This window comes from Artibeus jamaicensis, unplaced genomic scaffold (genome assembly GCF_021234435.1).
Source record: "Artibeus jamaicensis isolate MK-2021 breed Jamaican fruit bat unplaced genomic scaffold, CSHL_Jam_final contig_718, whole genome shotgun sequence".
Lineage (NCBI taxonomy): Eukaryota > Metazoa > Chordata > Mammalia > Chiroptera > Phyllostomidae > Artibeus > Artibeus jamaicensis.
In genome coordinates this window covers 5,231,208-5,244,256 of record NW_026521936.1, presented here as the reverse complement: position 1 = coordinate 5,244,256, position 13,049 = coordinate 5,231,208, and the positions used below count along the sequence as shown (strand labels likewise).

Here is a 13,049-nt window from a genome sequence, read left to right as displayed (position 1 = left end):
CCGCTCACGTGTGTTTATACCAGCAAGGCGAGTGGGTCCGAGCCCTGGAGTGAGGGCCGCTGACACCAATTTGGACCCAGCAGAGTGGGCATTCCCAGGCCTGATTCAGAAAGCAAGGAGATGCCAGATGGCAGAGATGACGCCTCCGGCCACCTGGGGCGCCCCGTGAGCATGCCGAATGGGCCGGCGGTGGCCTGTTCTGGTGCTCAGCCCCTCTCCTGGGCTCCGGAGACTGTCCCCCCCAGACACCCATCTGGACGACAGGGAAGGGGCCTCTCGTTCCAAGAGAGAGGACAGCATGCTGGGCAAGGACAGTCGGTGGGCAGGGACAGGAGGGAGGTGAAACTGTGGCCATGATGACACTTTCTCCGCTGCCGGGACGCAATACCCAGGATGTCCAGAATGCAATATCCGCTTGTGGTGTTTTCCCAAGAGGTCCCATGGGAGCTGAAGTTTGAAGAGCTATCAAATATTTCCATTCCAAACGCAAACACACTTCTGCCATTCAAAGATGACCTTTAATAGAAATTAAAAAAAAATGCAAAAAGAACACAACTCGGAAAACCTAGAAAGAATGGGAAGCTCTCTGGCCGCTCCATCGGGGGTAGTGCAAACTCTTTACACCGTTTTACACTTTCACACTCACATCGCTTTGGTTCACACACACCTGCACAGTATTGGCAAAGAAAGTGTTCAGATCCAGGTTTTTTTGGCTACATTATTTCTAACGGATACAGATTTACTTCCCGTTGAAGACAAAAACAATAAAAAAAATTTGTTCTTTATGCAGCAAGCGTAATTAGAGACCCCGTGTATTCAGCTCATAAATTCTGTTTTCCATAAAATGCCGACACCACCGCTGAAAAATCTGTTTTAATCACGGGCTTTTAAAAAATGTGTAAAGGGGTCATTGCCAAATTCGGAACCACCCCCTTTTCCTTGCAACAAAATCCCCCTAAAAACAACTTGGCCAGGGTAATGTACCATCTACGGAAGAGATTCGCCCAAAACCACGAAACCCCCACTGCAGGGAGTGAGTGTCCTGGGAGCCACGCGCCACCCACGACGGCTGGAAGGCCCGCCCAGCCCAGTCGGCCAGGCTGCCTCCTCCGTCCTCTGGGGGTCTTTTCATCAAGCTGCCTTCACAGAATTTAAACCAAAAACACTGAAGTTTCAAAATACAGAAAAGGACAACTTTGTAAGTAAAAAGGACATTTTTACTAAAACCCACGAAATGAGTATTCCAAAGGGCCAGGGCTCAGTGGAGGGCACAATGAAGGAACTTCCCACCTGAAAGAAATTATTGCTGAATTCTGCCTCCATGCAGGGCTGAAATGGATGGATGGGGAACCCCCTCTCTAACATCTCACACGTTAAAAAAAAATAAATACATAGGAGAATACAAGGCTCAGATTGGTTTTCGTACACATTGCACTTGAAGTTAACGACCCAGCACTTGCAGATAGGGTCTGATGTGGCCTGCGCCGCCCTGCGTTCACCCACAGCTGGGTGCACCAGTGGCTTCGTGCCGCTGCAGCGCCGCGGGTGGAGCGCAGGGGCGAGGCAATCATGGATTGCGAATCCCGTAGGGCTGCGGGAGGACGCTGTCACCTGGATGCCGGAGTACTGACACGCTGGCTCGGAGGACTGAAGCGCAGGGCAGACCGGACTCTATCCCCGCATGGAGCTGTCCTGTGCTCTGGGATTGTCTGTGCCAAGCGCCGCACGGGGCGCAGCCAGCTCCAGGACACACACGCATGTGCGGCTGCGAGAGTTTGCCCCACTGCTCCATGTAGTTTTACACAACCCAATTTTTAAAAACCTTTTGGATGAGTATCCTTTCTAATCACACTAGCCTTGGCTAAGCGCCTTCAAGCTCCTCCCTCCCGTGGGCGTGGCCCCAAACCCAGAGCTGGGACCGGTGCTTTCAGTTCAAGGCTTAGGATATATGGCAACTTGCATTTTGCGACAAAAATGGCATCGAACACTCGGAAACTGCCACCGCCACCCGCCTGCCCCGGGCGGAGACCCAGGGTCCGCGGGGCAGACGCTGGCGCGACAGTGTTTCCAGGCGGGCGGGGCTGCGCCCACCCGCTGGTGTGCGGGGCTGTCCCCGGAGCGCGTGTCTGCCAGGCCCATCAAAGCAGATCATGGAGGAGCGAGGTCTCCGTGGCAGTCTGGAGCTCGGGGTTCTGTCCCACATCTTGCTGTCCCTTCAGAAGCAGCGGGCGCAAGACTCAGTCACTGTGTGGCTTTTCAGGGACACCCTACAAAGCAGAGAAAAGGGGCACGAGAAATGAGCTCAGTGCGTACATACCAACCCGCCACCAGGTGGGCCCTGGACAGGGTGAAGTGCAGAAGTCAGTCCCCCAACCCAGGTGAGGTGATGGGGACAGGAGACGGAGAGGGGAGCAGCAGACGGCCCTGAAGGCACGGAGCCACGTCCGCTTCTCCCGTGAGCGCGAGGGGCCAGCCAGAGTGATGCGTCCCGTTCCTGAGACACAAACCAATTCCCTGGGTTTTACGTGAGTTTTTTGATTTTGATCAGAGCAAGCCTGTCTTCACAGATGGAAGGAACTAAGAAAGCTGTTCGTTTTCCCTTTCTCTGAAGAAGAACACTAGGGATACAGCCCGCCTGTCCTAACTGGCGGTCTAAGGAGATACGTTACTTGCTCTTTCTAAAAGAGCCTCTGCCTGGGACAGATGAGTGGAGCCAGGGGCCAATCTGTGTCCCGGCCTGAAGTGGTGAGAGAACAGTACGCCGGGGGCAGCCATGCCCGGATCTGGATGGTGGGGGAGAACGACCGCCTCCTGCTGCAGTTTCGGGGGGTGGGGAGAAGTCCCCCCAACAAGAGGTGCCACGAGAAACAACAGTGAGACAGGGACAGTCAAGGCTCCAGGGAGTCACCTCTCTCTATGAGGACCCTTATTATAGAGGGACTTTTCACTCTTCAGTCTTGACTTAATCTGCAGCAAAAGGAATTCCCTTCACTCCCAATTCGAGTCTGGAATTTCAGAAAGGCTGTGGTTTGGAAAACAAGGAAACAAAAAAAGGCTCTCTGGGGCCCAGGAAGTGGCATGACCCTGAGGATAAGTACTCTGCAGGCAGAGGAAGATGGAGGGCTTCCTGGAGGAGGAGAGAAAAGCAGAAAGCTGGGGTGTGCCTTTCCCAGGAGGCATGGCTCTTGGGGGATATTTACAGACACTGGGGGGAGGAATGGCGAGAAACTAGAAGGCAGGGAGACCAGCCAGCACAGAAAACGTCCTGTTGTAAAAATAGCAGATGAGGGGCAAAGATAAGTTTTCTGAGGAAGCCCCAGGTTTATCTGAGAGCAATGGTCCTTCCAAGACTAGCAGCTCCTGCTGCTGCTTTTAGCTCATTTTATTTAAGCCCTCGAGTCAAAGTCAACTCAAAACGAAATGCCCACACTGAGTTTCCTTTTGGTAAAGTGTTCAGAATTTTAACTACCAAGAACAACTATTCCCAGGATGCACTGGGCCCGGGATGGAGGTGGGGGGTGGGCAGCTTCTTGCTCTTTTAGGAAGGACAGGCCATCTGCCCTCAATGCTGACCCACGCCCGACCTGGCAACTGCAGGGTCAGCAGGACACTCACAACAAACACCCACTGTCATAGCTCAGCGTGTCCTGTGAGCAGGGATAACAGTAGCTGAGTTGCGTGGCCCCTCGGGTGACCCCACCCTGTCGTCTCTGTGGTACAGACTTTCTCAGTAGCTGCTGCTGTTAGGTCTCCACCTGACATTAGTCAATGCAAAGGAAAGTGCATTCCGCAAAGCAGTCCTGTCACACACAGACTCCAGGGCCAGGAATGAGTGTGATGACTTCACGTACCATGGCCAGCTGTCTCCCGATGTTCCCCACGGTCACACCCCCTGAGAAGAATATGCAGGGCAGCCAGGAGCGGATGTAGAGGAAGTCTGGAGATGTGTACCTGTAGGGAGAGAGGAAGTGTGATGGCCGGGATGACCCCTGCGGGAGCCCTGCTTTGAAACACATGAGGTTTGCTGACCAGGAACCATCAAGGAGTGGTGACATCGGAATGTGATGTCCTTGTTGCTGTTTGGCTTCCCTTTAACACCAGTGGTCCCCAACCTTTTTGGTACCAGGGACCAGTTTCATGGAAAACAGTTTTTTCACCAACCAGGGGGCTGGGAGACAAGAGGCACAATGCAGACCGAGTAGTGCAACGAAGCTTCGCTCGCTTGCAGGCCATTCCCCTCCTGCGGGGCAGCCCGGTCCTAACAGGGAACAGACTGGTACCGGTCTGCAGCCCAGGGGTCAGGGACCCCCACTTTCCATGACACTGTGGATGGTGTGTCTTCAACATGCCAATCAGCAATAGGCAACGTTTCTGAGAATCCCACGCCCAAGTCTATGGTGTGTCCATGTAAACTGAACGCAGCCCCCTTAGCTAAGTGCGTGGTTTTAATCGGTGGCAGCGGCCATGGGCGAGCTGTCGCACGGCCCGTGACTTACTGGTAGACGCCGTTGTACACCAGCAGCTGCGTGATCAGTGTGGCAAGGAAGGCGATGGTGATCCCCAGCCCGAGGCCACTTCTCGAACGATCAAATGTCCACCACAGGCCCAGGGACAGGGCCGCTAACGTCAGGGAGAGCTGGACATTATTGGCAAAGTCCAATTTCTGATGAGGCGGAAGTCAAGGAAAAGTAGTGATTTTTTTAAAAGGTGAAAACACAGAGAACCTCAGAACCTACACAGCTTTTCCTCTTGTGCACATTAACCTCCACCCAGGAGAGCGGCCAGTGAGCAGCAGGGATGGTCAGATACAAGGGCCCCGCAATCCAGAAGCTTCTCTGGGGTCCTGGGTAAAAACTGGACTCAATAAGCCAAGTTCTGAGAGCTGTGTATAAAATTTGGTTGGCAGGTCCACCATAGAACCACCTGTTGTTGCTGTAAGTCATCTGCATCCTGCTCTTGGGGGCCCTCTCCTCAGGGGGTGCTGGATGCCACCCCCAAGTCCATGTGGGCACCAGCTGGCTTCCACCACAGCGCAGCTTGTTGGCTTGGGGACTGGGACTGAATGGAGGCAAGATGGGTTGCTGTGTCCTTTCACGACCTCATCTTTAAGGCCAGGGCAGAGCAGGTGCAAGAACTGGCAACTCTGAGATTATCTTTCTCCAGTGTTTGAAAATATGATCTGCTCGTGCACAGGAGCCGTCGGGTTGGTCTGCTTAGACCCAGGACACACGGACCTTCTTCCTAATAATGCACTTCTGTTCCGTGCAATGCATCCCACCTGGGGTCGCTGGAGCTCAGGGGCCTGGTGCTAAAGACCCTAACTTCAGACCAGCACAGGGACCGGCGGGGTCATGGCCAGCCTCCCGGGAGAATCCCGAGAAAGAACGGCCCTGGCACCGCTCATCACTGGGCCTCAGGAACCAGGTCCTCACGATGCAAGGCCGTCAGGTCAAAACGGGAATCTATACAACGGGCTCCGAGAAAGCAAGATACTGCCTGACAGAGGAGGGAAAACAGCCCCCTCGGCCTCGGGCAGCATGTCCCTGTCTCTGGAGATAAACTGAAGGGCTGGGGACCATCCCGTCCGAAGCTCCTGCTATGAAGAAACTAAGTGACGGGCTCAGAGGTAAATGGAAGAGCAACGTCCTGCCCACCTGCCAGGCAGCACACGCTCGTTCAAAGTAACACCATGCTTCCACCCGTGACCCAGGACCGTACTCTGCGTGCCCACAGAAGGATACAGCGCTGGCGTGGTTGATGCCCACGAACACGGCCACGCAGCGCATCACGCTGGCCCACTCCCGCTTAAACTTGTGGGGCTCGCCCAGGTGGCTGTCGATGCAGGGGTACAGAAGGCCGACCACAGCTGCCAGGGAAGAGGAGAGAGAACAGAGTCAGCACGCTCTGGGCAAGGTGATGACGGACAGCAGCCGGGCACGGGACAGCACGCTTTCTGCGTGGCACTTCACGTGCGACGCGAACCAGCCCGTCTTAGATGTGCCTGCTTTAACACAACACTGAAATTCAGATTCATTTTGTATTCCCGATCTCCTGGAGTACAAACACACACACGAAAGTCAGTTTTGAGGAGTTGAAAGCAAACCCACTGTTCTTCAGCTTAGCCACAGGGGCCGGAGTGCAGACCACCGAACAGCCTGCAGAAGCAGCTTTCTCTCCACATCCCCCACGGGACTTTCATCCTGCCACAGACAGGGGCACTCCCACCAGTATGAGAGACATGAGTCCCATCGCCGGTTCTGACGTCCTCCCAGCCGGCACATTGGTGCCGTTTGCACGCCGATGTCTGGGGTCATACGCATGCCCATGGGGCAGCACCACACTTGCTGGGGAGGGTGGAGAGTACTAACTCTAGGAGACCCCGAGCACCGCCAATAGCCAAGCACTCTCCTGTCCCCGGGCCCCAGGCCCCGCACTGCGGAAGTGCGTGGTCCAGGCAGAGAACCGGGTCTCCATTCCCAGCTTGCTGATGGGCCCACTCCCGTGTCAAATGCAGGATATGTCACGTAACAAAGAGACAGAGGAGGGGGAGCTGGCTGGGGTCTGACAGCGAGGAAGCCTTCACAGACACAGCTGCACAGCATGAGAACAGGAGAGAATTTAGATGGGGGAAGGCGTGGCATCATCCCAGGAGAGCAGCCCAGGGAAGGTGTGAGGGGCCTGGTGAGCAGTAGGGATGCAGCCCTCGGACCCCACAGAGGGACGCGAGAGCCAGGCAGAGGCCCTGCTGTGTGTCCCCGGGTAGCGTCCCAGGGAAGACAGGAAACTATGTTAGGTTCTGGAACAGAGAGCCAAGAAACATAGTTCAAGCCAAACGCTCAAATGAAAGACTTTCAGTTTCAATTTCGTGCTCAATTTTAACAAGTTTTGCTTGGGAGCTTTGAAGAATAGAACCGGAAACTGCCACTTACTGCACTGCAACTGAACCTCACCGTCCAAAGTCAAAGGCTAAGGGAGGGGCAATGTACTGCGGGATGTTTTCTGCATGCCCTTGGCTGAGACCAAAAAAAGGTATGAGGAACCGTTTCAAGTATTCCTGGAATTTCCTGACAAAGAAAGCCCAAACTAATAAACCTTTTAAAATCAAGTTTTTGATTCAAAGAATGAAACTATCGCACCAGGTGTGTGTGGATAGTAGAATTCGCATCTACTGAGATAGAAATCTCTATTGAGATTTAATTCTCAAACAGAATTTCTACCAGCCCAGTTGTATATTTAAAGGATCTAAAAACGAAGCAGGACCCTTACCTTTGAGGACCAAGATGAAAACAGCCAACCCTTGCTCAGAAACTACCTTGTCCCTCACCCCCCACCCCAGGTCCACTCCAAGCCTCCTGCCTTCCCACTGTCCTCAGGAAGTGTGTGACCCATCCCTGCAAGGCAAGGGACACCCCAGACTGCAGGGAGACAGCGTGCAGCTAAGGACACCAGTCTGGCCTGGCTGCTGACCCTGCAGCTGGGTGTCCACCACTGTACGGTGGACCGGAGCCAAGCACCCCATAAAGAGGCATCAAAGTGAGTGGTGCAGTGGGAGGGGGCCGGAGGGACCAGCCAGAGCATGCAGCAGGGCCAGCCTGCTCCTCCATGTTTCCACATGGTGGAATTGAGGCCATGGGAAACAGCTGCCAGCCATGCCCTGTGACTTCTCAGAAGTACTATGTGGCTTGGATAGGGGGCGACTCAGCCTCCCCATCAAAACAGCTAGTAGAAATCAGAGGCTGCTGCCCATCGACAGTTTACACTGAGCCTGTGTTGTTTCTGGCACAGGTGCCCGGCCAGGTACCCACCCTCTGGACGCAGGGTCACCCTTCCTAGGTCTAGGGCAGGGCCGGGACCTCCCCCTACTGTCCCCAGGAGGAGGCGCGGAGGCCTCTCTCAGGCTCCGCCTCCGCCCCCACCCACGTGACGGTTTGTTTTCAGTCCCCCAGACCGTAGCGTGGTGGCCACAGCAGCCAATGGCAGCCTGGGGCCTCCGCTCACCAGTTCTCCGGTGACCAATCACAGCAACGAACCGAGTGTCAGCCCGCGTCCCAAACCGCGAGAACCGCGACCGGGACCCGGCTGCCAGGCCCCAGTTCCCCGGGCGGTGCACGCTCCAGACCTCGTCTCCATCACCACCCTGCAGCTGGTGCCCGGGGTGCAGGCCCCCACCCTCCCCCGAACGCCAGCCCTGGAGAGGCTCACTTGTCCCCCTGCATGGCTCCCTTTTCAAGCCCGCGTTTCCCAGAGTCTGCAAAAACGTTGTGCACCAAACACTTTTTCTTTTCTTCGAATGTTTGAAACTCCTACTCACCAGCCGCGGTCCCACAGCAGGGAGGCACCCACCAGGCCGACGAGAAGACGGTGGCGATCACCTCATCGGGGAACAGGGTCACATTCCTCTGCACCTGCAGCAGGTTGAGCACCAGGGCAAGGACCACCCCAACCGAGAAGAGCACCAGGCCCCTCTGCAGCAGGTGGGGATGCCAGAGGGCGGCCTGTCCCCCCGCGCCAGGGCTCCCAGGCGCACGAACCGGCTCTGGGTCCCGGGCCCTGCCGGCTGGCCGCAGCGCGGAGCCGGATACGGAGGAAGTGACCATGCCCCCGACTTTGGCAGCCAGCGTGCCGGCGCGGGCTGTCGAGTAACTTCGGTGCCTGGCGCCGCGAGCACAGGGACAACTCCAGAAGTGGTCGTCCAGCCTGGGCATCAGTCACCGGGAGTGTGACGGGCTGTCCTGGAGGGAGAGGATCGGGAAGGTGGAGTCGCGACCAAGTTCATTTCCAAGGAGCAGGGCAGGGGCGGCGAGGCCCGCTGGGGAGGCTGTGCTCTCAATTCCCGCCGTCACGTCCAGGAAAACTGTCCCTCCCGGGGCGCGGGGCGCACGACAGAGGGTGGGGGCGCCGGCGCGGGCTGCACAGCCGGCTCCGTTCCCGCCCGAACGCATCCCGTGCACGCCCCGTCCGGCCCCAAAGTTTCCCAGACCCCGAGCTTTCGCAGACCGCCCAGCACAGGGTACTTGTGTCCCCGCAGGATGAGGGAACCCGTGGCCCGGCCCACGGGGGTCAAGGGTGCAGCCCCTGCCCCGGCTGGGTCGGGGTCGCAGACCCAGAGGGAGGCCGGCGGTCCCACTCACACGACCCCGCCGCGCCCCGCCTACCTGGCAGAGGAGCGCCCGCCAGCGGGCTCGCGGACCGAGGAGGTGTCGGAGGAGGCGACACGGAAGGGTCCCAGTCCGGACCACCAGGAGTTGGGCCCGCGGCGCCCAGCGCGCAGCGCGGGGCTTATAAGGAAAGCAGAGGAGCCCTGGCTCACGTGACTCGAGAGTGGCCCACCGCCCCGCTCGCGTGCCTGGGGGCGTGGCCTCAGCGCGCCCCGCCCCGCCCGCGCGCCCGAGCGCTCGCGGTCTGGTGAGGGGGCCGCGGCCAATCGGAGGCGGGCGGCCCATATGACGTAGGCACACGCCACCCCCGGCCAGCTGGCTCGGGAGCGCGGACGGACGCGAGCGGGCGCGCGGGTTGGGGGGCGCGCGGGGCTGGGGAGGCAAAGACTGACGGGGCGCGGGGCACCTAGAGGCTGGCGGAGCGCGAGCGCCGGGAGCCTCCCTAACCCGGCCCCAGTGCAGCCACATCCGTCGCCCGAGGTGGGAGGCGGTGCCACGCGGATTCCAGGGCGGGCGGGAACTTCTTGGAGAAACGCGCCGCCGCGGTTCTCCAGGGTTCAGCCCCTGGAATCTAGAGCGTGACCGTGACCCATACTTGGCCCATGGATAAGCTTTCTTTCCGACCCTGTGCCCTCCACTCTGTCGTTAATAAGTGGTCAATGCACCTGCTGGGTCAGCTAATGGTGCTTCGACCTGGATTCTTCGTCACGCCCTGCGGCTCCTGATGGCCACCACACCTGCTCCTGGAAAGAGAGTGTGTGCAGAGATGCAGGTGGTGCTTTCCGTTCGCAGGCGGCCAGAGTGGCTGACCAGAGTGGGTCGGAAGCCTTTGGCGATGTCAGGTCCTTTATGAAAATGTAGATGAGAAGCATGCCACTCACACAGCTATTTCTTCCGTTCCACTTGCCTGGTCTCATGTTTGGAGCACACACCAAGGACACCACTTAGGGAAGAGTGAAACGCTGCTTGGTCTTGTTGGTGGGCCATGTCTTCAAACCTTGTTTGCTGCATGGGTCACACCATCCATGTAGGGGGGCAGGCCCATGCCAGTCTGGAACCCATCTCTTGTTCGGCAAGATCATGTTATTTAAGATGTTTTGGTCTCGCCCTGGCTGGTGTGGCTCAGAGGATTGAGCCCTGGCCTGTGAACCAAAGGGTCACCGGTTTGATTCCCAGTCAGGGCACAGGCCTGGGTTGCGCGGGGGGGTGTCAGGTCCCCATCAGGAGGCATACAGGAGGCAACCACACATTGATGTTTCTCTCCCCCTCTTTCTCCCTTCCCCTCTAAAAATAAATAAATAGAATCTTTTTTTAAAGCGTTTTGGCCTTATGTGCTGTACCTGGATAAGCAGAGGTAGGGGGTTGCCTCAGCCCAGACAGCCAGTAGCTCAGGCAGTGTGAAACATGGTGTGTGTGGCATCGAAAGCACCCGGGTCTGTGGCTAAGGGTGAAAAAAAACAAACAACCAAAAAAAACAAGCCCTGGCCAGGTGACTCAGTTGGTTGCAGCATCGTCCCATAGACCGGAAGGTCACGGGTTGGATTCCAGAGCAAGGCACAAACCCAGGTTGCAGGTTCAATCCCTGATCAGGGTGTGTATGAGAGACAACCAATGGATGTTTCTCCCTCATGTCCATGTTTCTCTTTCTGTCTCCCCCGCCCCTCTTCTTTTCTCTCTAAAATCAATAAATATAATCTCAGGTGAGGATTGAAATTTAAAAAATCAACCAAATGTCTTCCTGTTATATCGGGGTTTTTTTTTCAAAGTTTGTTTGTTTGGGGCACGAGATTCATCTGTAATGATAAAACAGGACCCTTCAAGGGAAAGGGAAGCTTACCTGGCTGTGTCCGCACTCCTGACTGTAAGGCAGCAGAGGAAACTTGAAGAGTGCTGTGTAAAGGTACTTGCCAACCAGTACCTTGTCACTGTCCCCCAGGGTCAGTCCCGGATTCTCTCTCCTGCCACCTCCAACTCCCAGGCGGAACACCATCGGTTGGTTGGTACAGTGTGTGTGTCTCTGACGCGCAGATCACGAAGCAAAGCCGGCGTGAAGCTGGACTGATCTTTCCTACTTCTGTGTTGTCGCTGTGCTCAGTAACTGAAAATTGCTCCCGAAGCCTTGTGTGCGAGCAAGGCACAGTGCTTCTAATAGTGAGACTGTTTTCACACCTGGAGCACAGGGCAGACTGTGGGAGTGGCTGGGATGGAGAGCTTCTACCCGCACCTGTCCCCGGGGGCTCGGGCAGAATCAGGCTTCTCTCTCTTGGTTCCTCTCTAAGTCCTAGTCACCATGACGCCCTCTGTTCCCAAAGGTTCCAAGAGGTTTTGACTTAAGAAACATTGCAATCTAGATCTTGGTCACTATCTCTGCTCCACTTTGCATAAGTGCCTGAAGGTGTATAGATAAATCCTTGCCTGTCTGTCTGTCTATCTACTGTTACCGTAACAGAGGAACTTTGTAACAGCTGCCCACCTGTCAACTGATGGGAAACTAGTTGGATGAACAATGGCAGGTCCATACAAAGGAACGCCTTGTAGCTGAGAGTCATTTGTTTTTCAACCCCCCAGAAGCCTCTGCTGGGACTCCACCCGCCCCCGCCCCTCAAGTTGAGAAGCACTGATACAAGTCAAGCTGTGAACCTCACGGAGAGGTGTGCACACCACAGCCGTGACCCTGAGATGAAGGCAGATAGTGGATCCAATTAGGAGACACCAGCAAACAAAGGAAGTTTCTCTTTAGCCCGGACAGGTTGATTTAGGCACCTGAGGCCCAATGGGCAGAGGTGGGAGCTCCCTGCTCAGCCCCAGAGCTGCTGTGTCCAGGGGCTCTCGGCCACCCAGAGACCTGAGCCCCTGTCTTCCATCATCTAAGGTGGAGCTCCTGTCTTTTCTCTCTTGCTACCCCGCCTAGCCACGCAGACCAGCCCCATACCTCCTTCACTCGTAACACTCCTTTGCCCAGGTGTGTACCTGGGAAGACCTTGACGGGATCTGAGTTACCTGGCTCCCCGGTTGGAAGGTTCTATCGGCTCCATTAGCTAGTTGGTGCGTTAGGGTCTGGGCATGTTTTCCAGCCTTGCCTCTCTGACTCTCATCCCTGTGGCACCTGCTCAGGACTTGGCGAGCCAGGGGGAGGCCCTGTGGACCCATGGGAACTGGGAGGGGCACCTGTGGGCTGTCAGCTGGCCTCAGTCTTAGAGTCACTGGGCTGCCTGCCCCCATCCCCCAACCCCAGGCCTGTGGTTTTACCCTGTGCAGTCCGTTCCCGTGAATGAAGTCGGTCTGGGGGGATGCTGATGGAGGAACTTGAATGTACTGTTTTGGAAATTGCAGCCTCCGGATCAGAAAGCACGTTCGAATCCTCTGAGGCTTTGACCTCTACTTCCTGGGGCACTGTTGTGGGTGTAATTTCTCTCCCCAGTGCGGGCTCCCTGCTGAGTCACACTGGGGTCTGTTCTCCCAGCCCCACCGGTTACTCTGGGTTCAGCATTTGGTGGATGTATTCACGAGGGTACCATTTAGTTCTTTTAATCTACACTTTTATTATTATTATTATTATTATGACTTTAAAGATTTTATTTTTTAATATTTATTTTTAGACAGAAGGGAAGGGAGGGAGAAAGCGAGGGAGAGAAACATCAATGTGTGGTTGCTTCTCACGTGGCCCCCACTGGAGACCTGCCCTGCAACGCAAGCATGTGCCTTGACTGGGAACCAAACCAGGGACCCTTTGGTTTACAGCCCGCGCTCAATCCACCGAGCTACACCAGCCAGGGCCTATTATTATTGACCTTAGAGAGAGAGAAGGGGGTAGAGAGAGAGAGGGAGAAAGAGAAGCATCAATCAGTTGCCTCCCATACACACTCCAACTGAGGAGCGAATCACACCTGC

General features: G+C 56.2%; 1 protein-coding gene across 1 annotated transcript; it reads right to left on the bottom strand.

The window, feature by feature from the left end:
• Window positions 1–496: 496 nt before the first annotated feature.
• INSIG1 (insulin induced gene 1) lies at window positions 497–9,291 on the bottom strand. Its single transcript, XM_037131923.2, has 6 exons — window positions 9,156–9,291; window positions 8,312–8,732; window positions 5,742–5,866; window positions 4,497–4,663; window positions 3,852–3,951; window positions 497–2,267 (listed from the first exon to the last, which is right to left on the bottom strand). Exons 2-6 carry the CDS (start codon window positions 8,703–8,705, stop codon window positions 2,238–2,240), a joined length of 816 nt encoding a protein of 271 aa, XP_036987818.1. The 5' UTR covers window positions 8,706–8,732; window positions 9,156–9,291; the 3' UTR covers window positions 497–2,237.
• Between the last annotated feature and the right edge of the window lie 3,758 nt (window positions 9,292–13,049).